This window comes from Spea bombifrons, chromosome 2 (genome assembly GCF_027358695.1).
Source record: "Spea bombifrons isolate aSpeBom1 chromosome 2, aSpeBom1.2.pri, whole genome shotgun sequence".
NCBI lineage: Eukaryota > Metazoa > Chordata > Amphibia > Anura > Pelobatidae > Spea > Spea bombifrons.
This window is the reverse complement of record NC_071088.1, coordinates 60029873-60056516: the sequence shown is the minus strand read 5'-3', so window position 1 is coordinate 60056516 and position 26644 is coordinate 60029873. Positions and strand designations below refer to the sequence as shown.

General features: G+C 40.8%; 1 protein-coding gene across 3 annotated transcripts in view; it reads left to right on the top strand.

The window, feature by feature from the left end:
* RASSF5 (Ras association domain family member 5) overlaps window positions 1–25292 on the top strand; it is a 47915-nt gene extending 22623 nt beyond the window's left edge. For 2 of the 3 annotated variants that reach the window (XM_053454423.1, XM_053454424.1), the window contains 4 exons: window positions 12727–12825; window positions 14903–15200; window positions 22336–22451; window positions 24615–25292. In XM_053454423.1, the coding sequence (XP_053310398.1) occupies window positions 12727–12825; window positions 14903–15200; window positions 22336–22451; window positions 24615–24767 (666 nt within the window). In that variant the 3' untranslated portion in view covers window positions 24768–25292. The remainder of the gene's footprint in view (window positions 1–12726; window positions 12826–14902; window positions 15201–22335; window positions 22452–24614) is intronic. The other variant, XM_053454425.1, reaches the window with a different exon arrangement.
* Window positions 25293–26644: the final 1352 nt, after the last annotated feature.

The window sequence follows — 26644 nt, the reverse complement described above, 5'->3', positions numbered from 1 at the left end:
AACCAACCTTACGTGTAACCATAGTAGCATCCATCTTGACTTCCATCATGTCTGCATGAGTAGTATTCACCATTAGGTTATCAGTGTTATGCCTACCATTCAGGGACATACTATAAAGCGGATTAGATCACAAACACATATCTCTCACATACACACTGATTCACATGTGCACACACCCCTCTATTACCAGACATTACACACAGTGACACAAACAAGCAAACACATATACACATAGTCACAGAATTATCATTCTGGGACATGCACTGTCCCAAATTGAGGCTGCCCAGGATCTGGGACTTAAAGTCTCATTGCGAGACTGTCCCGGTCAATCCGGGACATATAGTCACCCTAAGCTGCACCCCTTTGGTAGAAGTTGTAAGGGTGAGGAAGAGAAATGTATCCCCACGTGGTAGCAACCTTTTGACAGATTTCATCTTCCATGGGGTAATTAAACCAAATATCACTAGAGTTACTTTTAATTTGAAATCATATTACAACTAAAGAGTTATCTAAACATTATTTTAATTAGCTGACATTGTTTCATTGTAGCCAGTAGCCTACGGGGGGGGGGCGGTCCGGCCCAGGTGCCCCTCATCAGGGTGTGCCCTGTGGGCCGGCTGAGCAGCTTACCACTGTGGAGCTTCAACAGTGCCCAAGAGAACTCTGTCGCCCAGGTTCCTGCTTCCCCTGAGCAGTAAAAGAGAGACATCTGCGAGGCCCCAGTGCTGCTCTGCCGGCCGCCAGATGCGGTAAGGCGGTGCAGGAGGCTGAATGGGCGAGTGAATAAGTGAGTGAGTGTTTAGGGGCAGAAATTGGACAGGCAGGCTATTTAGGAGGGGCAGAGGTGACACAGGCAGACTGTTATGTGGGCAGAGGTGACACATGCAGGCTGTTCTGTGGGCAGTGGTGACACAGACAGGCTGTTATGTGGGCAGAATCCAATCCTAACAATCCAAAATGTTGACTGCAGACAGCCTGTGCATTGAAGCTGTGATATGTGACCGAGGCAGGGCCTGTTACTGATATTATTTCTCCACAGTTAGCTCTGCCCTCACCGACCCACATCTGTGGCCTTTTATGGCCCCACTCTTTGTGACCCTGCCCTTTTGTAGCCCTGCCCTCAGCGACTAACAACTATGGCCGTTATTTTTATTATTTTTTTTTTTTGAGGAAAAGGTGACAATCTTAGTTGTTATCCATCCTTAGTGTTTTAAATACATAAATAATTATGTAACCATTCCACTATTTCAATGCTTGTAGCAATGTGCTTCTACATTGCCCAGGTTGAAAGAACTCTAATAGTTGTATTACCTTAGAAACATGTTGGCATATGTACTTCCAAAAAGCATTCAGATGAGTATTATTGTCACTAAAGATACCCTATTGAAAGCCTATACAAATAATAAAAACATAAAACAGATGCTTCCTGTAGCCCCTTAAATTCAATTTCAGGTTACATCACAAGCAGCCTTTTATCCAGAACTTTGCTGTGTGGTTTGCTATAATGTGTTTGGTTTTCCCATGGCCTAATTTTGCTTGTTTGAGCTATGGAGGGGGTTATGGTGTTTTAATTAGCAGAGGAAATGCAGCAACATAGCTTCCGCTTTTCAGTGGAAACTGCAACTTGAAACACCATGAACACGATCAAGAAATAAAACCATGCGGTGAAAATGTGTACTGTGAATACCCTTGTATGTTGAATGTATCCCCCTTTTCAATGGGATTTTGTCATTATATTCATCTGTTAAAGGAAATTAAATCATTTCTTGTATATTCTAAATAATTTAATGTTGTGTTCTGGTATACTTTATCATGTATTATACATGTAAAGAAAAGATGCAGTTTTCTGTAGGGATTTCATCAAATATTGCTGTTTAAATTTTTCAAAAATATCCAGCACATAAAATATTTTACATGCACAACCACATAAATGTAACAGGGGCCTCTCAGCTATCATATACATTAACCTGTTTGAGCTCCTTACTGGTATTTCCTTAAAAGCTGTGCCAAGACATCCCCAAAGGAATCTCGATCGATACTGCACTGGAAACAGTGCTAAAAATAAATACATTTAAAAAGGAAAATAACTATAAAATGCAAAAATAATATTGTTTATTGTATTATTGTTGTATTACAACGGTAACATTTAATCTGTAACAATGAGTTTTGATGCCGGAGAAAAAAAAATCAGTTTCTTAATATCCTGTCTCGTCATCTCTCTCCATATGTGAACATAATACAGCTCTGAAGGTTCTTATGACTGTTCTATTCCATCTCGCTATCCTAAACTTTGTTTAGAAGGGACAGTCTGTATTTTCAACCCAAATACCTTACCTCAGAATGTTTGCAAGGTATGGCTGTATCAGTCTGCTACAGCCCTAAAAGTCACAATATATACTATATTGACAAAATTATTGGGACACCTGGTCATTACACCAACAGGGACTTTGATGAGATTACATTCTAAATACATAGACATTAATATGTATTTGGTTCCCCTTTGCAGCTATAACAGCTTCCACTCTTTTGGGAAATCTTTCCACAAGATTTTTGGAGTGTTTCTGTTGGAATCTTAGCCCATTCATCCAGTATAGCATTTGTGAGGTCAGGCAATCTCCATTTCAGTTTATCCCAAAGGTGTTTGATGGGGTTGAGGTCAAGGCTCTGTGCGGGCCAGTCAAGTTCTTCCCCACCAAACTCATCCAACTATGTTTTTATGGACCTTGCTTTGTGCACCACTATATGAACAAAGGTAGTGGCACACACCTCTTATTTATTGAAATCATGGTTTGGGCTAAGGAAAATCTTAATGCGTCAGACATTTTGGACAATTCTATGCTTCCAATTTTGTGGGAAGACCCTTTTCTATTCCAGTATGACTGTGCCCCAGTGCACAAAGCAAGGTCCATAAAAACATGGCTGAAGCATACACTCATGCTAACCCTTACACACTTTAACACCATGATAACATACACGCACTGGCTACTTATTAGGTCCGAATTCTGTCAATGAGCCCACCCATTGATGTAAATGGACACATCTATCCACATACCAGAGGAGGGAGGGGGTCTGTGTAGCTGGAGCCTGGATGTTCCGAGGCATGCTTATTTGACCTTGTGTAGGTAGGTGCCCCTCCGGTGTTGCTGGTCTCTGCCTAAACACACCACCGCAGGGCACTACATACACTGATTGCCATTATAAATGGAAACTCTGTTACATATCTATTGTATACTGGATGCAGCTCTGTGATTTTACACATTCATTCTTCTAAGCAGCTCTGTCCCCAGACAGTGCCCAGTAATGGAATGGTCGGTGCAGAGAAATTACAATTAAAGACTCCATGACTCCAGAGTAGGGTCATAGGGTTAACTGATGGATGTGGAAGGAGAACTTAAAAAGCATTTAAAATAATATATAATGTATTCTGAAAGCAAACTATCTGTTCTCTGCTGTAGTAAAGTAATTTGAAGCAATTATGAAAAATTGATACACACAAGGAAAATACTCCATAATTAGCCCCAAAACAACCAAGCACATTTATAGTATGCACACTATGGTGCTAGAACACATAAGACAAAAAAATGTGAATTCACAATTAATTAAGAATCTTGTTCTGAGGCTGCTCAAAAGAAATTCACTGTCTCTGACCAATACATTTGGAGCTGTCTATCTGACAGGGTTGTTGCTTTGTGAATACTCCAAGAGCCCCCATTGCCTCCCCATGTTCAACCGTAAAACACTGTAAAGCTGCTTGGATATGCCCCCTTCAGTTTGCTGACAGGGATTTGTGTATTTGGGTGCGGAGTATGGTGACCACATTTTATTTCTGCCATTCAGGGACACACTGTGAAGCGCATGAGATAAATATATATAAATATTAGGCCCTGCTGCCAATACATTTTATATTGAAAACATTTTACCCTAGGCAAGCATTTCCTTGGGCCCCGCTACATGCCCTCCCTAGCATGCAATCACTCCCTTCGCTCCAGCACCAAAAAAAAATATTTGCCACACTGAACCAGAATCAGATACAAATCCTGTATTTGCAGGTATATATATATACATAATGTATGGAAACATACCATTGCAGGTATAGATCAACAGAACACACAAACCCAGCAATGCAGGTACAGATCAACTGGAAATCACATTTAAACTCAACACTGGGGGTATAGATTAACACATGGAAAGAACACTGCAGCTATTGATCAACTGAATAAGACATACAAACCCTGAATTTGCAGGTATACATAAATAATGTATGGAAACATAGCATAGCAGATATGGATCAACAGAATAACACACAAACCCAGCTTTGCAGGTATAGATCAATTTGGAAATCACATAAAAACTCAGCATTAAAGGTATAGATAAAACCCCCTAAATTACAGGCATAGATCACAGGTTGCACACCCCAAAGCCAGCCCTGGCATCCACATTCCCCACATAGAACCTGACCAGCACACATAGGGCTTGCCATCTTTGTCCCCACACAGCCCAGCATGAAACACCCTGCCTGTGCCATCTTGGTCCCCAATGCTCAAACACCCTGCTTGTGCCATCTTTGCCTTTCCACAAATTAATTATACATGTATGATATATGTAACGGGTTCGCCAAGAGCGCTGTAGTCACTCCCGGAGATCACCCAAATGTATCCTCCTTTTGTGTGATATCCACAATGATAAAGAGCGGGGTGCCGCTTGAAACGCGTCAGATTTGGGGTTTCCTATGCACTTAGGTGTGAATTATGCTTTTTAATCATTTAGTAAATTAAATAAAGCTGGAAGTTTTTTTCAAGTGCTGGATCGATCCTTTTGGTTTTTTTTTTGTGTTCATTCCACGCATCAAGTCCGTGCGGATCCGTGCAGATGAATATATAGGGAGGTGAGCTGACTTTTGCATTTATTCAATCCTCCTTTTGTCCCTGAAATCACTTCCAGCACCAGTAAGTATGCATACATACAGTAAGAATGAACATTTTATCGAACAGAATATAGCATTTTATCCACAGAACCATCAAGACAACAGCCAGGTTTTAAACAGAACAAAAGGGCTCAATCACATCAGTAAATACCGTATTTGCTCGATTATAAGACTAGGTTTTTTTCAGAGCAAATGCTCTGAAAAATACCCCTCGTCTTATAATCGTGGTCGTCTTATAATCAGACCTCAAAGTCTGACTATGAGACGACTAAGATCCAGATCCCCCGCAGCTGCAGGGGATCTGGATCCTCCTGTCTCAACCCCCCGCCCCACTTACCGGTACTTCAGAGTGAAATGCCTTTTAACCCCCTTAATGCCACTCTGCCTCCAGAAATGCCTTTTTAACCCTCTATACGCCACTCTGCCTCCTGAAATGCCTTAAACCTCCCTATATGCCACTCTTCCCCATAATATGCCTTTTAACCCTCTAAGTGCCAGAGTGGCATATAAGGTTAAAAGGCATATCATGGGGCACAGTGGCATATAGGGTTAAAAGGCATATCATGGGGCACAGTGGCATTTAGAGGGTTAAAAGGCATATCATGGGGCACAGTGGCATATAGGGGGTATAAGGCATTTCCGGGGCAGATGTGCATAACTGGGGGGCAGGTTGGAAAATAGAAGGAAATAAAACCAAAATATTTTTCTCAATCATAGCTTTTATTAAAAAAATTGTTTAAATGAATTAACATTTACTGGTAAAACTTTTTTCCTATAGGGTCGTCTTATATTCAGGCTTTTTCTTTTTTTCCTAAATTAATATAAAGATTTGGGGGGGTCGTCTTATAATCAGGGTCGTCTTATAATCGAGCAAATACGGTAATTGAATTACATCAAACAAGATTAAGACTTAACAGAACAATTATATAATTAACTAACTTAAGGTACATGGAAACAATGACTATGAAAGGGGCCTCCTATGGTGTGAGCAGATAGTATATTTCAACCTGCATTTTTTACCCCCACAAGAGAAACTATGGCCCAAATGCCCAGTCTGAATGTGGGCAAGTGTCCACGAGACTGCAACTCTCAGGAAGGGGATGTGTCTGGCCCAACAATGTAGTTCTTTCACACAAACACTTTTACAGTCACTCACCAATTTACACTTTCATTCACATAATTCATTCACGCAATCATTTATTTTTCCTTTGTACGTCTTGTTTTTTGTAATTCTGGCACTGTGTAATCTTTGTATTTTTGTTATTAAAATATTCATAATCTAAGTCTGTCTTTGGGCTCTAGTATCGATATCCACAAACCCGAAGAGAGGATAACACGTTACCGTATTGTTATTGAGTTCTACAGGATATATATATATGTTGTTTGCCCGGGGTGGGTTGATATATATATATAGCGATAGATGTTCTAATTCGGATTTCTCACAAATCCGGTATCAAAATCGTGAGTGGTGGCAGACTACCTGGGGGGATACAGGCAGGATTTGGGGGTTAATTTGGTGTAATTTATGCCTTGTTAAGGGGTCAAGTTAGTAAATCCAGAGGCCTGGTGCTATTAACCCCTTCATGCCCACGCCCTCCACTCAGTCACGGCTTGGCAAGTAGTCCTGACCGTGACACCATCTCCTGGCATTCTATCTCAAAAGAATATGTGGTGTAAGGTACAAAATATTAGGCTAACTAATAAACTAACTAGTGTTAGTGGATTAGTGACAAGGGAGATCTCTTTTTTTTTTCTCTTTATTTTATTTAAGAATTCCTTTTTTTTTTTCTTAACAAATTATTCACAGAGTTGAATTACATCAGTAGAGCATTACAATATCCAAAGAAAGAAAAAAGTAGGAGAGGAGTTCATGAATGGAGTTGGATGAACTCTTACTCAGGACAAACAAAACATCCAATTCTTATTCATTTCTGTACTTCATACTACTAATTGTTATATAATTACTCATAGGTTAAATCATAGTTTAATATAGGATAACGTCCGCCCGGGGATATCGTTAGAGGAAAATTATCAAGTTTCTTAGTTTTAAAATAAAAACCTCTTTCCATAAGGTGCTGATGATTAATTTGGTTAATAACTAATCTCCATTCTAGTGGACCCTCCTGTCTCCAGTTCCTAGCTATACATATTTTTGCAGCCATGAATATATGGATGGTTAAGATTCTATGTCTTAAGTGTAATTTTTCAAGTCCCAGGTGAAAAAGAAACCTCTGTGGATCTAGTTGATCCTGGAAGTGAAAAAGTGAACGAAGTAGTTGAGATAGATTAAGTCTTAAATTTTGTAGTTGCGGGCACTCCCACCAAATATGGGCAAAAGAACCCATGTGGGAAAGGCAGCGCCAGCATCTATTTGAATGTGTGCTACTAATTTTATTAAGTCTAGTTGGAACCAGGTACCATCTATAAGTTATCTTAATATATGTCTCTATTAAGTTTATTGAATGGACGTACTTTCTAACGAAGACTAAGGCTTGTCGCCACTGCTCCAAAGAGAATTCAAATCTTAGGTCACTTTCCCACTTCACGATAGGTGAGTCTTTTTCATCTATTTGCATAGATAATAAAAGTTTAGATGAACCTGAGGTCTGTTTCTTTTTTTTATGTGATGAGAGCCAATGTTCTAAATCCGGGTTTCTTTCGATTCCTACCTGGTTAATAAGATTCTTAATCCTTAAAAAAGTAAATATTTCAGAAAATGGTAAACAAAAAGATTTACATAACTGGGGAAAAGGCGCAATGGTATCTTGACTTAACAAGTTTCCGATGCAAGAGATACCGCATCTTTGCCAAGAGGTCAGGTCTATGTCTCTAATAAAGTGACGAATAGCTTCAATTGGGGTTGAAGGCATAAGAGATCTTTTTATCCCCATAGTGCGTTTAAGTTTATATAGTGTTTTAAGTGTGTCGTAAATTATATCGGGTGATTGTCTCAATATTTCGGCGAGAGGCTCTATACTGAGAATGTATAGTAAAGGGGCTAGTGGACATCCTTGGCGGGTTCCATTTTTTAACGGGAACCAGTCTGAATCTAGTAGGTGACCAACCACTTTGGCTGTTGGATTAGTGTAGAGATTCATGACATAGTACTTAAAGGTTCCTACAATACCATAATTTGTGAGCACCGCTTCTAAGTATCTCCAGTTCACCCGATCGAAAGCTTTTTCGGCGTCAAGCGCCAAAAAAGCTGATTTAATTTGAAGGGAGTTAGCCTTATGTATAAGATTTAAAATCTTACGGGTGTTGTCCGTAGGGCTTCTACCTTCCACGAATCCTGTCTGGTCCTTATTAATGATATATGGAATCACTTGTTTTAATCTCTGTGCTAAAATTTTAGAATAGATTTTGATATCTAAATTCATTAGGGAAATAGGTCTATAATTAGATCTCACTTTAATTATAGACAAGGGAGATCTCTTATCGCTCAAACCAGCCCATTAAGCAGAGGGTGCTGGTTTGCTGGCTGCTTGGTAGGCTGCTGGCCACCATAAACTTAGGCTGACTCAGCCTAGGCTGATGTATGGCCCTGTTGGCAGGATCAAGCCATGTTGCTTTTATAGGAGAAACAACTGGAAGTCAGTGAATAAGCATGCAATTCTTGTCACTTACTGATAAAGGGATGATTTAAAGTGTTTTCTTGTGTTTCAGCTAATGAACAAAGTCACAATTTAGGAGGATTACTCAGCCAATAGTGAAGCTGGTGAGCATTCTTATAGGGCGGCAAGGGCCACATTGACAAATTATTATGTAATTTGTCAATAAAAAAATCTTGGGCGAAACAGAGTTTGTGTGATGCTTTCCTAGAATAGCGGATCCACAACACAGTACAGTAAAGTAACATTTTATGTTGAACGGGCTGTGGTGCATGGTATGAAATCTAATACAGCAAGAAAAAAAAATCTAAGCAGCCTATTGTCAAGGCAGAGTCTTCTATCTTATTTATATAACTAGAACAGAAATCTACAATTCTGCTTGTGAACACTTATTTTTGATCTAGCTCCATACAGAATGCAAGTTTATCTATCTGGTGTCATATTGCACATAAGTATTTGTGCCTATAGGGAATGCGTAGTTCTTGGCGTTTTACCTTTTTGAGTGGTGATTGTGGGCATTTGCACTTGGTCCCTGACCAGCTTGCAAGAAATAAAATGTGTTCTTTTATAATAATAATAATAAAAGCTGAAAAGAGCCCTAAACCTTACCAGTAAACTCCCTGAGTCCACTCCAGGACTATGAGCCAGTTTTTCCTTTTTATGTTTAGGGAAGTACTATATAGCTATATTTTCTGCCTACCCACATTAAGCCTACTCACCACCCATGTTTTCCCTTCTCCACCCCAAGTTCCTTCCCAAAAAAGGCTCTAGGGGGATAGCCCCACCCTACACATGGTTGAACTAAAGTCATTCCTAGGGGAGGGAAAGTTAGGGTAACCTAGTCTGAAAGTCCCCGGGTATGCTTTAAGTGTCTTTGATGGTTATGGTGGTTAAAACATATGACTTTTAATGACCATTACTAGATCATAAATCTACACCGGTACAGGTCCATGGCCTATAAGCAACTGGGCTGCACGGCAGTTCCGGGCGCCGGGCGGGTGTTTATCTTTCTTTTTCATTTAGCCCTGCTGGGGGCAAACAGCAGGGTAAGGATCCAGATCGCCTGCAGCACCAGGCAAACCCATGAGTGGGTGGTATCACTGTATTTGGGAGATGTTGCTGAACACACATTGGGGTGTTGTTTGATAGTGACGTATACCTGGAGCTATAAATTTTTCCCCTTAGTACAATTTGTGTGAAAAAAAAATACAACAAAATGACTACCGCAAACTTTGGCAAAGGCTGGTGGTAGAATCTCATGCATGGAAAGGTTTAAAATACTAGCATTGGAAATACCTTGGGGTGTCTAGTTTTCAAAAATATATGGTTTGATGGGGAAAATTGAATTAGCCGGCTTCAAAGATAGACATGGGGGCAGTAGGACCAGATGTAAAAGTTCCAAGTAAAAAAATGCGCACTTCCTGGCATTTACTTCCCAAACAACACAACAAACCCATGCATGGGGGGGCATCACTGTACTCGGGAGATATTGCTGAACACATATTGGGGTCTTGTTTGATAGTGACGTATACCAGGAGCTGTAAATCGATACCTGAAGCGCAATTTTAATGATATAAAAAAAAAAACATTAAATAAATTAATACCACAAAGCATGACAAAGGGTGGTAGTAGAACTAGGGCATGGAAAGTGTTAAAATACCAGCATTTGAAATACCTTGAGGTGTCTAGTTTTCAAAAATAAATGGTTTGATGGGGTAAATTGCATTGACCAGCTTCAAAGATACCAGAAAAAGCACATAGGGCAGAATGACCAGCTTTGGAAAAAATGGTTTCAAAATAGCAAAACACTAACGTGTACTTATAAATTTAAAAACAATACATAACTTGTGTGGGTACACTAAATGAGTGCGGGGAAAACTACATCTAAACACGACCACCGCAAAAGTATTGGTCCCAAAGGGTACAAAAGCCTGGTCCTTAAGGGGTTAAACTTAAATTACATAAATAAAAGGTATCCTTCTAACAGCATTACTTAATCAGAGAAAAATCACAATAGGTCACAAACTTGGGTAAAAAATAAGGAAAATCTTCCTAGTCATACCCCAAACAACCACCTCTTAAAAAACATGTGTCCTAATTTTCCCATTTAACGGTTCAGATGAGGGATTTACCCAACCTGTCCTTTTTTCCACAACCTATGGCCCTTTCTTTTGCAATATATTGTTTGGGACCAATATGTTGTTAATTATGCACTTTCTATATTTCACTAAGTTCTCATAATTTATTTATATGTTCCAACATATGCTTGGCATTCTGTTTACTTTTAAAGGCATAGTAGTTTTCAATGCTATAGCACTTATGCAAGAAATAGTTAACTTTGAAAAGAAACATAGACAGACAACTTTGTACAGCTGGGCTAAAGCTCACCTTCCACAAAGGGTTTCCCATACCGTGCTAAATGTAACACTGTTATAACAATTTGCATCATTAAAACCATTCCTAATACTGTTGAATGCCCAAACCCTTCCAAGACACATTCATTTAATCAAGTAAAAATTTGCCCTTTCCAACATTTTTGCAAGAAAAAGGCTTCTGAAATGTTTGTGTTGTGTTCACCTGATTTCCCTTTCAGAGGAAATATTAAAATGACAGGCCTTTTAAGATTTATTTGGTTAACATGCTAGAGAATTCAATTAATGTTTTGTGTTAGTGGAACAGCACAATTACTTGCTTCAGTCCTCACACACACTTTTGTAGGTAGGTTTTCCTACTATCAACTGGCTCTACCTACTTAGTCTGTAGCTAGAAAATCTGCTACTCTTGTTCCATTTAACATTATTAACTACCCCCACATCATAAAGGTGCGTATTGCACACCTGACTTGCACATACATCATGTTTTGGGTGGATAAACATGATTAAAATGAATTAGTCCCGAAGGTTCTTTACTTATTCCAGACTTTTCTGATCCATATAGACAAAGGTTCTTTGACACCCTGAGAACTGCAATTATTAGATATGTCGGGAACAATAAGAGCCCACGTCAGAGATACGCCCAGCTTTCATTACAAAAAACGAAGGAGGGCCTGGCACTCCCTGACGTTCTAAAATATTATCAGACAACACAGCTCCTGCCAATTGTGGAATGATCAGTAAACAATGGAAGTAAACCGTGGGTGGCATTGAGGATGGAGGGATTGCATGGCAATATACTCCTTAATCTGTTGACGACCCGCACATGGCTGGGGACCGCATGCACCCCTTTAGTCTCCTAGACACTGGCTGGCGGGAGAATGAGGTTGGTGCTTCCCTCAATCTACCACTCTTAAACAACCTTGACTTCCCACTGGGTCTGTCCCATGAGTTGTTTGCATTCCTCTGGCCCCTCTATCCCATACACATTCACAAAATTCTACATAATGGTCAAGTCAGAATGTTGGAAACGTTCACCTCTCCCAGAACACCCACAGAGTTGGAAAGGTTTGCTTAACAACATCTCCTCAATCCCGCAACAAAATAATGTTTGGTGAGATCTGATGGAGTTTGAAATTGTTTGTTCAGAACACAGCTCACCCAAAAGGGGAATCTCAAGGGTCATCTCAAATACACACCCCATCCGGGCTACTTAGCAAAATGAAAACCATCCCTAGATATGTCATTTACTAATGATAATTGAAAGAATTGCTATCCTAACAGAAAAGAGGACAATAGCCACTAAAACCTAGGAGGCACACTACAAACTGCTGATGCACTGGTACTGGACAGCTGCTTCATAGCATCTATCCAGGGGCAGCCAGGAGGTGCTAGAGATGCTTTGTTTCAAGCGGGTCCAACATCCACATATTATGGGATTGCCCACACATACAAGGCTATTGAAAAGGTGTTTATTGGGCCATATCCCAACTTATTGACAAGCCACTGCCCTTCCAGGCAGTTTATAGATGCAAAGGTTAGCTCTGACTGAATATTAATACCCCTCCTCCTTTGTTTTTGGGTGTTTCTGGAGACCCTGTTCATTTGTATTTATTTATTCCAGTCCAGTTTAACTTTTGTGTTTGGCAGTTCAGTTTGTGCAAGTTGGATGTTAAATAGCACTCTTCAAAATTACCAGAATGTAAACTGACACATGAGCTGTTGGTTGAGCGGAAGGATGCTGTGGAATGCTGTATTCCTTAAAGTCAACTGATAGCTCTAATTAATGATTAGACCGCTATTTTTTATTTTTTTGCAGGAGGTACCAAAGGAAGAAAGAAAACCCACTACTCAGGAACTGAAAAAGAAAATAGAATGTTTTAACAAGAAGGTCCAAAATGGCATGATCATGAAAATGGTAGGTTGTAGATTTTCCATTTTTTATTTATGTTGACAAAAACATAAGTAGTGACAATAAATTCACAGCTTGTTTGTGTGTGTTAAAGATGTTGGGGGCATGTATTACAAAGGCAAAAAGAAAACTATGATGCAAAAGGGTTAACTACTTATTGTGATCTTTGGTAATTTAGCCATGCATTAGCACTCCCTCCGTCAGCCCTGGATTTCATAGGACAGGCCCAATTTTCAGGTACTGTCCGGCTGACCAGGGTAGTTGCCACATTATCCCACTTCTATAGGCACTATGAATTAAGGGCCAGTTGAGGTGATCCACTGATCTCCCCTGATCGGCCCTGGGAGCTGTGAAATCAATGGATGTCTAAACTGTTGTAGTTCTCAGGTAACCACCTATTCAGGCAAGGCAGGTGGCTGCACACATTTCCGAGGTTGGTCCTACCCACTTCTGGGGCTGGCTTTACCCTTCTATAACTCTTGCCATGCCTCTCCAACACAAGTGTCCTGAAATGTTGGGGGTGTATGAGTAATGCCATCTTAGAAAAAAATCTTAGAAAAAAAAAATGGAACTATTACTTCTGCGCATGTTTTGCACTTGCTATAGCCTGGTGTAATATATACATTCTAAATGTCTTTAGCATGCACAAAGGTGATAAAGTATAAATTAGCCTGATTATTTAAAATAAATTGCATCTGTGTGTGTGTATGTATGTATATACTGTATATATAACTGTGCAAATGTTTAGGCAGGTGCGAAAAAATGCTATAAAATAAGAATGATTTAAAAAGAAGACATGATAACCGTGTATTTTTTATCATTTAACAAAATGCAAAGTGAGCAAGCAGAAGAAAATATAAATCAAATCAATACTGTACAAAGTCATGGATTTTGTAGGCATATAGTTAAGTTTATGATTAAACAAGTATACCAAACAGGTTCCTATGATCATCATTAGCTAGACAGAAACAGCTGTGTAGGAGGAACAGTCAAACTCACTAACAATGTGAGGTTGCTAAAGACAAGTGTCAATGTCAAGTCATACACCATGGCAAGACTGAACACAGCAACAAGTCTCAAGGTAGTTATACTGCATCAGCAAGGATTCTTCCAGGCAAGAATTTGTTAGCTGTTCTGTCCAAGCTCTTTTGAATAAGCACAAAGAAACATGCAGTACTATAGATGCATCGATTGTCAAAAGGAAACGGTACATTGGCAAAAAATAGTGGGACCTTGGTGCATCCATCTAATGTCTGGTGAAGTCTACTAAGAAGTGGTCTTCATGGAAGACTTGTAGACAAAAAAGCCATATCTCCGACATGGAAACAAGGCCACGTGATTAAACTGTTCATGAAAACACAGGAACTGGGATGCAGAAAGATGGCATCAGATGCTCTGGACTGATGAGTCAAAATTTGAAGTATTTGGCTGTAGCAGACGGCAGTTTGTTCAAGGAAGGGCTGGAGAGTGGTACAAGAATGAGTGTTTGCAGGCAACAGTGAAGCTTAGTGGAGGTTCCTTTCAAGTTTGGGGCTGCATTTCTGCAGATAGAGTTGGGGATTTGGTTAGAATGAATGGTCTCCTCGATGCTGGGAAGTACAGGCAGATACTTATCCATCATGGAGGCATCTGATTGGCCACACATTTATTCTGCAGCATGACAACAATCTCAAATATACAGTCATCAAAGAATTATACTCAGCATAAAGAAGAACGAGTACTGTGTGTGATGGTATGGCCCTCACAGAGCTCTGATCTCCACATAATCGGGTCTGTCTGGGATTACATGGAGAGAGGAACACCTAAAGCTGCTTAAATCCACAGAGGAACTGTGGTTAGTTCTCCAAGATGTTTGAAACAACCTACCTGCTGAGCAAGTGTATCTAGAACAATTAATGCTGTTTCGAAGCAAAAAGTGGTCACACCAAATATGAATTTGATTTGTATTTTTCTTCACTCACTTTTAAATATGTTAAAGGTTAAAAAATAAACTACTGACATGCCTATTTTGAAAGCATCCAGGTGATCTGGAAGTGGAGGGGTTGAATAGTTTAAATATTACAATAAATCTTTCTATTTTAAGGCAGATGACGGCACTTACACAGGATTCGTTAAAGTGCACCTAAAACTCAGACGTCCAGTGACGGTGGTTGCTGGTTCACAGCCACTGTCAATCTTTGACACGGTGAAGGAGATGCCCCCTAGTACATCAGTGAATAAACAGACATCTTTCTACCTGCCTGTGGATGCAGTGAAGCAGTTACACATCAGCAACTTAACAACAGCAAGTGAAGTCATTAGGGGACTACTACAGAAATTCCAGGTGTTGGATGACCCACAGAAATTTGCCCTATACAAGCAAATGCAGAGAGATGGACAAGGTAAGACTTTTATAGGTTTTTATTGCATTTATGGTGAGATGTTTGCTTTAGAATTTTGATCTGATCTAGCCACTGTATCCCAGTTATCAAGAGAAGGGTTGGAAAGTTTAGCTGGGAAGTCCTTAGGGGTGGTGCCCTGATGCTCAGAGTCATGCATTGTGTGGCCCACTTTTCTCATTAGCATGTAATATTTTAAATTACTTCTTGAACACAGGTGACTCATTTCAGGATACCGATAAGTGGAAACTGAGTACCAGTATTAGAAACAAAATTGACATGTCACTTCAGAGTCTTAAGAATACTTTATTAAAGAATCTCTATTTTGAAAGGTCTTATGATAAGCTTGTGCAATTCCCAAATAAACCAGTGTCTGGAACTTATCATGTACAACAAATATATGTTTTGTCCATTACATCTGACAAACCATATACATGTAGTCTAGCATATCTGCTAGAATCTGGACACCTGTTGATTTTAAAGAACTGGTGCCTAGATCTGTGCTGCATATTCAAGGTGGGACCTTACCATTGACATACAGTTAGCCAATACCTCTTTTTATACGACATGTCTTACTGGCCCTTATAAAAGATGACTCACATTAAACACTGTAGCAAGGTATTATTGTCTACAATTATTCCCAAATCCCTTTCATTCAATGATTTCCCTAACACGTCATTGCCTCTCCATCTCTCACGGGGACATGCTTAAAAGTGTATTTCACTAATGTTAGATATCCCATTTATCTTCTCCTGAACTATTAGTAGAAACATGACCCAGGTGTGCAGCTTTTTCGATTTGTAGCATATACTTACAATTAATGAACAGCACCCCATCGTATCAGCACAAATTTTGACCCATAAAGCTTCAACATTATCACCTGTATCCGCATATATTATTTTGTTAATACTATGCTTTAAGGCAGGTCTAACAAATACATACCCTCCCCTTTTCCTATTTACTCTGTCCTGCCTTAATAGTGTATAACTATTTAAATGTACTGCCCAGTCACAAGAACCACATTTCTGAGATACCAGTTAGTTTATGCTGTTCTCAGGCCCGGACTGGGACAAAAAATAGGCCCGGGCATTTCAGACTGAGCAGCCCATTTTTTATGAAAAAACATATATGTACATACACATACATAATACTTGATCATTCAACATGGGAAGCCTGAAGCCACAATTTAGTGCGACTAATCCTTGAAATAAATATTATAGAGTAAATAACACAATACCTTATCTTTTCCACTAAATGATTTCAGGGCCTTGAATGTTTTGTTCCCTGAAGTCACTTCAAATTCAGGAGGGTGTTTTATCTCTGGATAAGTAAAAATGAAATAGTTCCTATGTAAATTAAGGACACAGATAAGCAAACACACACACCAGGACAGGCTTTTCCACACCGACACCAAGACACACCAGGACAGGCTCTGCCACACCGACACCCAAACACACACCAGGACAGGCTCTGCCACACTGACATCCAAACACACACACCAAGACAGGCTCTGCCACACCGACATCCAAACACACACACCAGGACAGTTAAAGAAAGAAGAAATGGTTCAGCACTCAACTCCCAGGAAGCTGGGAGCTAGCAGGAAAAAGGGCAAAACAAAAACAGGAAGCATAACAAAAATAGCAACGTTTCGGCCAAACAGGGCCTTTTGAGCTTGACAAAGGCCCTGTTTGGCCTTTGTCAAGCCGAAACGTTGCTTTTTTGTTTTGCTTTCTTTGAATAAAGTAACCTAAGGATTGGAAGCTGATTGGAGTGCTGGGGTTCTTTTCTGTGTTCGTACACACACCAGGACAGGCTTTGCCACCCAAACACACACACACACACTAGGACAGGCACTGCCACACTGACACCCTAACACACACATCAGGACAGGCTCTGCCACACTGACACACACATCAGGACAGGCTCTGCTACACTGACACCCAGACACACACACCAGGACAGGCTCTGTCGCACCGACACCCAAACACACACACCAGGACAGGTTCTGTCACACCAACACCCATACACAAACACACACCAGGACAGGCTCTGCCACACACACACCCACACACACACCAAGACAGGCTCTGCCACACCGACACCCAATCACAAACACCAGGACAGGCTATGCCACACTGACACCCGCATCCGGAGGGTTTCCACAGACGGTTTGACTCAGCCTGCCTGTGGCATCTTTGCCCCCATAACAGCCTGCCTGTGGCAACTTTGCCACCAAAACAGCCTGCCTGTGGCATCTTTGCCACCAAAACAGCCTGCCTGTGGCAACTTTGCCACCAAAACAGCCTGCCTGTGGCAACTTTGCCACCAAAACAGCCTGCCTGTGGCAACTTTGCCATTAAAACAGCCTGCCTGTGGCATCTTTGCCTCCAAAACAGCCTGCCTGTGGCAACTTTGCCACCAAAACAGCCTGCCTGTAGCAACATTGCCACCCAAACAGCCTGCCTATGGCATCTTTGCCACCAAAACAGCCTGCCTGTGGCATCTTTGCCACCAAAACAGCCTGCCTGTGGCATCTTCCCCCCCCTACACATCCATGCTATCACACACACATTCATTCACTCGTTCACAAATATTTATTCACTAATTCACAGATAATCATTCACTCATTCAGATATTCATTCATACATTGATACTCATTCATTCACTCATTCAGATACTCATTTACATATACTCATTCACAAACATTCATTCACTCACTCCTTCACAGATACTCATTAATTCTCTCTTTCATTCAATCTCACATACTCCATACAGCCTCCCTCACCCCCTTACCTGGACTCATGATGTACGCGCCGCTCGCAGACTTCCGCGGATCTGTACAGGGGAAGCAGACGCACAGCAGGGTCATGTGGCGTACGTGACGTACGTCACATGGCTCCGTTCCGTTGGATTCCTGCGTCCCCCTGGCCGTGGAAGGGACGCTGCTCGCACGCGTCTGCCAGGTAAGTAACGGGCCTAGTCGCGGTTGCTGCGGGCTTAAGGGGCAGGTGCCCCTTTTGCCTTGCGTTAAGGACGGCCGCATAGGCCCAGTCAGTCCGGTCCTGACTGGGCCTATTTTAAGGTAAGGGCCTGGAGCTGCAGCTCTATTAGCCCCTAAGTCAATCCGGCCCAGCCGTGGCCCTGTCCCGGCCCGGCCCACCGGGCAAATGCCCGGTGTGCCCGATGGCCAGTCCGGGCCTGGCTGTTCTTCACTTGCCAGCAACTCTAGTTTCCCCATTTTCACAGGATTAAGCAATTTTTAACATGTCGTGGTTTAACCTTCATTATCTACGCTTATCTTACCATTTTCTTCACTATTTCCTTCCCAAAGCAATGCCCTTCTATGGACCTACACTACCTACATGCTCTTGTGTAGCATTGGGTACAGGTAATATTTTAGAAAATATTACATTGGAGGTCATGGCTTTGTAATCTAGTTCCCTGAAATCTTTTTTTTTATGGATCCCCACCTGCCACTGACTTTATCATTAGTACTAGACTTGGGCGCCGGCCAACTCTTCGTGTTCGTCTTTGTGGGGGAAAAAATCTTCATATTCCACGAATATTCGCCCGTTCCTACGTTCAGTTTGTGAATTCTTCGTGTTCAGTTTTCTTCTTCATTTTTTGTAGAAGGGGTTATTACGCAGTACGCACTACGCAGCAGCTTTGGCACCAGGATTTTAAATGTCCGTACGAGCAACTCTATTTTTTGTAGAAGGGGTTATTACGCAGTACGCACTACGCAGCAGCTTTGGCACCAGGATTCTACAATTGGTCACTGTTACCCAATTGGTTGATGCCAGAGGAGGCCCCTGCAGGCGACCAATACAGTCGTTCGCACGGACATAGATAAGGTAGGCTAGATGGGGAAGGGACCAGGGAGATTAGTAAACGAAGACGTGTTGTGTGTCTTCGTCTACGTTTTGCCGCCGTCATGTTCGTACCTTCGGTATTCGGCTCAACAACGAAAACGCACCCTTCGTGTTCATTTTTATGTTCGCCCGAATACAAATGCATAAGTCTATTTGGTACCAATGTATACTATGACCACTGAATCATCTAAAGCCCTGGTCAACAATCTGTCCAGTAGGTCCCTAACTTACCAAATCCAAGCAACCGGGACAACATTTCACTGGCCACATCTTCACACAAACTGGCAAACATGTTGGGTTGAGCAAACCTAGGACTAGCCTCCCTAAACCTTTTACCCCAACTTATCCTCTTGCGGCTGAGCAAGCTTTGTGCCCTACATCTATCCTACTCCCTACTCTCCACCCTAAGCAACACTAAACCTAGCATTGCCTGCTCAGTAAGGAGGAGACTGCTCTTCATGTTATCAGTGTCCCTCAGTATTGCCAGTTGCCCTGTTAGATCCTTCATTTTAGATTCCAAGTAGGAAGAGTGGCATTTCCTAAGATGGTACTACATGAGTTGTGAGACAAATTTAGTCAAAAGTTCACTTGAGCCTACATCCCCATAAAACTACCATCCAGTTCCCCTTCTCCTCTTAGCATCCAAATTGGTGGAACACTAATTTATTATCAATTAACTAATTTCCACTCTTCGAACTCTAGTAGTTTTAGTGAGTGCGGTCTCTGTTAAATGCTGTGGACAGAAACCAATGATCACCTTGCAGCTTAAACAAAATTACACTTTTCGCTACTTGTACTCTAGGACCTCTCCACAGCCTTTGACACAGTTGAACAACCCTTCCTCCTACAAACCCTCCATTGCTCATGGCATCCGCGACACAGCTCTTTTCTGGCTCAAATCTTACCTCTATGACTGTACTTTTACTGTCTCATTCACTTTCTCCTCTCCCCTACTGCTATCTGTCGGTGTTTCTCAGGGCTTAGTTTTTGGGCATCTACTATTCTCCATCTACACCTTTTCCATCAGGCATCTAGTATCTTCCTCGGGCTTCCAGTACAATCTATATGCAGGTAACACTCTAATCTATATTTCCTCTCCTGATTTTTCACCCTCTTTTCAGGATTTGCATCATGGATGGCGTTCCATTACCTAAAGCCCAACATCTCCAAGACTGAGTTTATGGTAATCCTGCCATCTGCTCTGTCCACAATTCCTGACATATAGCTTGCTGTGGACGACTCCACTGTCCAACCGGCAGACCAAGTTCACTCCCTTGGTGACACACTTGATTCTGTTCTCTCCTTCATCCCTCATATCCAGTCCCTCACTAAATCCTGCACAACAAACAACAAAAATATGACTCTACTCCCTTGTGATATCCCATCTGGACTCCCTAGTAACTGGTCTCCACCTCTACTGCCTTTCACCACTCCAATCCATCCTCCTTAACGCTGCAATTAGATTAATCTTTCTCTGTCACTGTTCTTCATCTGCTGCTTCACTATGCCAATCACACCATTGGCTCCACATACCCTTCAGAATCAAATTCAAACTTCTGACCTACAGAGGCCTTAACAACTCTGAACCACTCTATATCTCCACCCTCTTAACCAAATGCGCCCCTAAGCGCTCTCTTCGTTTCTCTCATGACTTGTGTCTCTCTTCTACAGTTATCTGTTCTCACTCCCGTATTCAGGATTTCACCTATGCTGTACCCCTTCTGTGTAATTCCTTTCCCCGTCCGTCAGACTTTCTCCTTTGTACACGACTTTCAAAGACTCTCTAAAAACCCACCTTTTTCGAGAAGCATACCACCTTTCCATCTAACACTCTCAGCCCTCATACTAACCAAGCCATCTGAACGACCAACAACATCTACAGATCAACTCATCCCCATCCAAGCAGTCCTCTTCTATTGTTTCACTTCTCCATCAACCATTGATTGAAAACTCGCAAAAGCAAATCCCTCTTCTCTTTGTGTACCAGTTAAATTATTCCTCTAATTGTAACAGCACCACAGAATTTGCCTGTGCTATATAAATAAATGGAATGTAATGTTACTAGTTTTTGCCAACGTTCAATATTCACCTTCAGTTCTGTTGAAATAGAAAAGAAGGCAAACTCCCACAATTCAACCAGACCAAACACAATTAATTAAATAGGCAAACAATCTGAGAATCATCCCCTTTTCTTTTTTATATTCCCACAAATTTACCGTCACCACCACAAAAGCAAACGCAGCTTATCAGAGAGGTACAGCAATGAAATTGAATAAAACCCCTGCTAGGCAATTAACGCCTTACCAGTTTATCACTTGGAGGTTTACACTCAAGATTCACCTTGTAGTTCTGTTGAAATAGAAAAGAAGGAAACCCAGAACCCAACCAGGCCAAACACAATTCTTTAATTAGATGTGAAGAGGATATTGATACTAATGACTATTTCATTTCAATATTTAATAAAGAGCTTCTAAATGATATGTGCCATTGTTACTTATTATTCGGGGATATTCAGATCTTTTAGATCATATTGTACATATATTTCTCTATATAGATTTTGTTTATAGTACTGTGTAAAGGTTTTAGGCGGGTAAGAATGCTTTCAAAAATAGATTAAATGTAAACCGAGCGAACATAAGAAAAAATCTAATCGATATTTGGCATGACCACCCTTTACCTTCAAAACAGCATAAATTCTTCTAGGTACACTTGCACACAGCTTTTTTTTATGTTGCCCAGTTCCTATGTTTCCGTGAATAGTTGAGTCATCAGAGGAATGGCTTTTTTGCAGAAAATCTTCCATGAAGACCATTTGTGACCAGCCTTCTCCAGAGAGTTGATGAGTGTACCAGGGTCCCACAGTTTTCTGCCAATGCAGAGCTGATGGCACTGCTGGACATTTTCTATATAATCTTCCAACGGTCCTGTTTTTTTGGGGCTTTGGCCTAGGTAGTTGCCACAGTGTCAGTTTATGACCTTGGTGGCCATGTTATCAGTGGCACCATGCGACTAAAACTGACTGATAAATAGGTACTGTTACACACATAGTGAGATGGATTGCTGTAAAACAACACCCATGACATTCTTTTCATATGTTTTTTCCCCCTGTAAATTATAAATCCATATAAATATGCATTAATGCAGATAGGAAGGCACACTCTCAGAGCCTGAAGCTTTTTGATTATATATACACGATATGGTTTAGCAAACCAGAATCCACATCACCAGAACTGCTTTAGTTATTAACCTTGTAAACTTCCCAGTTATTTTTCAGAAACTTGCACTGGCAGAACATCCCCTATACTTACGCCTTTTGGCCGGACCAGATACGGACCTCCTGAACTTTGTAATGAAGGAGAATGAAACAGGAGATGTACAGGTTCGTTGTTTTTGTTTTTGAGATTTGGGGAGAGATTAATATATTTATGGGCCTATAGATATATTATTTGATGGGTTGATATTTAGAAATGTACAATTACTGTATCATGTAAAATATTCAGCTTACCTTTCAAGTAGTATGCTGTTCCACCAAGTAGGGATCTCCATTGACCGCCCCAGCGAGCTGTGAAAGCTTTTGCAGCACAGACCTGAATCACGGCACACATATAGCCCCCTTGCTATGTTTTGAAGCATTAGGATATGATGTGTGTTCTGCTTCAACACATTGGTTAGACTGTGAATGGGTAGTAGCCTGTCCATATATACTATATGAGCTTGTTGGCCATCATATTCCATATTCCAATTAATATGGAGTTAGCCCCTTATAACAGCCTCCTTCTGTGAAGGCGTTCCACAGGATTTTGGCCCATTCACCCAAAAGAGCTCTGTTAGGATGCATGGTCTGTCATGCCAATTTGTGTAGTGCATATATAAATTTGCTACCTGGTAGAGATGGTATGGCCAATTTTAGAATGAGAGGGTTTAATTTGATTGTATATGAATGTGATATCAGGTTTTACAACATGAATTCCTCTTTTGAGGAATCTTCAATGTAAACTGGCTGACTAATCTACCATATGCCTGTATCCCCTCATAGATTGTGGATTCTTCTGATATGCTAAGTGACCATTAGCAGTCAGGAGACCATTTCTTCTGGGGGTCATATCCAAACCATATATTAATAATAACCCACCGATTAATCATCATGCCTCCTTTTGTGCATATTTAGAACGGGGAAAGCACAACCTACTAAAAACGTACCAACATGGCTAGCACAACTTAAGCCGTTTGGAAGGAATTGTGGTATTGAGTCATAAGTAGCAAGTGTGACACATCTTCATAATTTGCAAAAAAAATTATAGATGTGAGAATTATCTCTGTGGTGAGCAAAGGAGAGAAAATAAAAATTATCTACTTGGACTGGTATTGTTACAACACAAGGGGGGAGGTCACGTTCTATAGGCTTGGAACCTTGAGATGAACTAAAAACTAAAAAAAACTATAAATCTAATGACGGGAAAAATATCTAGTGTGCTTACTAGGGGTCCCGATCTAATTTTGAGAAAAAGCTGTTACTTTACACTTTGGGTTTTCTGTTAATTTCTTTTTTAATTTTTATCTGTTTGTAAATAATCTGTTCATCATCTGTTTTTGTATGCACTGTGACTGTTTTGTTCATAATATCCCTTTATTAAGTTCAGCCTTTGTCTGGAAAGACTCATGTTACCTGATTAGACCCATTTATTGATAATTTAAAATCCTGTTGATAGTGTATGAAAACATATTTTGTGGGTTGTTAGTCTAATTTGCTTGGGGGACCAAGGCACCCCATTTGTAAATTGTCTTGGTGGCAGCAGCATTATGATATCAGTTATATCATTATAATTAGGTGTGGGTGGTATTACGAGAAAATTTAACATTATTTCCAGTCTAGGAAAAACAGATGAATTTTAACCCTTTAAGCACCAGAACCAAATCACGCACACGCTTGGATTAGGTTGTGCCTGTGACTCGGTCTACCAGTTTGTGGCTGAGCTGTCGTTACTCCCACACCCTCCCACCTTGCAACAGTAGCCCTTGCAATGGACGAGGACAGATCTAGATGGAGAACAATTTAAAAGTCCTTGAGCTCTTCAGTACGACTCATTCTTCTGTCAATGTTTGTCTATGGAGATGACTGCCTATATGTCTGATTTTATACACCTATTAGCAATGGGTGTGAAAACAACAGACAGTCTGCCACCCATCCCAGTTTGGCCGCTACATACCCAGAATAGAGAGATAAGTCCCCAAAACCACTGGGCTAGAGGCAGATTCCAAACAGAGGCAGGTCAGCAGGGTCACATAATGTTGCATAACATGACCTCGTGGTAGTAGTGCACCAGTTCACCCTGTCTGCAAACTGCCCAGGAGACCGGCTGAGGCTTTAAGAAGGGTAATTGTGTTGCAGGAGGTAGGGAGAGTGTGTGGATGCGTGTTAGTGTGAGTACCTGGGTAGTTTGTAGTTCCACACCCTGTAACCCATAAAGAGTTATACCTGTAGTGAAAAGTCTGTAAGATACTACCGATAGTCTAATTTATCTGTTAATCTCTGCCTTGACAGTGGGAAGCCTTCACTGTTCCAGAGCTTCAGAATTTCCTTCTAATATTGGAGAAAGAGGAGCGGGATAAAGTAGAGCAGGTACAAAAAAAGTATGCCACTTTCCGTCAGCATCTGCAGCGAGTTCTGATGGAGGCTACAAGGAAACCAGTATAACGTTCAAAGAAAGCCTTTGGAAAGAAGAAGAGGATACTAGGGTCTATCTTGCACACTGGAAAAACGAGGAGGAGGCTGGGATTATACCTCTAAAGCATCATATGAAGTAATGCTGGGCTGAAATCTCCCCTAGCTGCTTCTAGAATTGGTGCCTTTTTTGTTTAAGATGGAACCAGGAGTTATTTGCACTTTTTTTGCCCCCAAGACACCTGATTTTTGGATCATACAATACTCTCAGGGACAGTATTTAGATGGTTCCCCAAAATCATTAATTTTTCCCTGAGGTTCACCTTGGAATGAGGTACTCAAGTTCTTACAGGTAACAAGTACAAAAAGCCATATGCATCTGTGAATTTGGTCCACCAAGGCTTTTATACTTAGGTCATCTTTTATTTGGTCACGTTACTGTATATATTGCACAGTGAGGGCCTGCTACTGATACAGTGGTAGTTGGGCGTTTTCTCAACTTGAATGGACCACCAAACTTGGTACCATCTACATTACTGCAGTTTATGGACTACATTAGACTATTTAGTAAAATGGCAATTTTAGTAAAAATATAGTAAAAGCATAAATTGTACATGCACACATTGGCAGCTTACTGATAATACATTCTTGTGCACTTTGTGTTGCCTGCAGTATGTTGCCTAAGTGCAGTTAAATGAAACTATTGATTTCAAGTGGATGACTCATTTAAAAACAAGACCATATTGCTTGTTAAGTCTCTAAATTGTAACATTTACAAGGACCAGGTACAATAAGTTTGGATGCAATACAGTTTGAACTAAAAACTTTAGTTACATCAAAAACAATTAAGTCCCAAAATGATTACGTTATAGTGGTCATGGTGTAGGCCAGCTGAGTACTTAAAAGGGAAGAATAAATACTTGTCTTTATGCCTTAAATACATTGCTGTATACAGTAACAGTTTAGAATTGAAGAACATTTGTTTTTTTCCCCATTTAGTTCCAATAAACTTCCTTTCTCTGCAGGCTGCCATTGTCGTCAGCCATGTGATATTTTGAGTGACTTTACCTGCATAAACCACACAAAACTCATTCTTTACAGCATTGTTAATGCCATCCTACTTATTTCCTCTATGGACTTTCATTAGTCAGAATGTACAATTGGATGATTGAGACTGAGCAATTCTATCATTTATCACTAGGCAGAATGACAGGGAGTCAGGATTTTTAGTAGATTGAGCTAACACAAGTCAACGCACATACACATGACAAATATGCAGTCGTCTGAAAATACTGTATTATCTTAAAACTGGAAACATTTTAAAACAGAAAAAATACAAAGCTCATTTTAAATGTAGTACATGTAATAAAACATTCTAGATTCTGCTTTTTGCAGGGGTGGTCACTGCCCTAGACTCTTCTTCTTAGACATGCGGTGCAGGAGAAAGAGCTATTGAAGCGTTGTTGGATAGGTACAGACCTTCGTAATGTAAATGGTCTGGTTTCAAGTAAAAACTTTGATGATCCCAACTGGCCCTTGGAGTAGTGGCACACTAGGGGGTCAGGGATCTGCCCCCAGTAATGTAGCAAGGTGGCTGCTGTCACCATGTGGAAGAATGTCACTGGCTCTTTTCCTAATGCCAATTCCACTTAGGACCTGGTGTGGGCACTAGCCAGAGGACTGACTGACTCATGGGGAACGGGGCACAAGCCAGGACTGACAATAAGAATTACATTGCTCATAGCTGGCAATCCGAGAACTATCCTTCCTTTCACCTACGTCATGTAAGAGGGACCTGCATGCAGGGTTGGCGTCCTCAGATCCCAATATTTATAACATATCTGATCAGAGATTTATTGCCAGCAGCTCCAGTTATTCAGTAGGCAAGCAGACCAGAGTCCCCACACTCA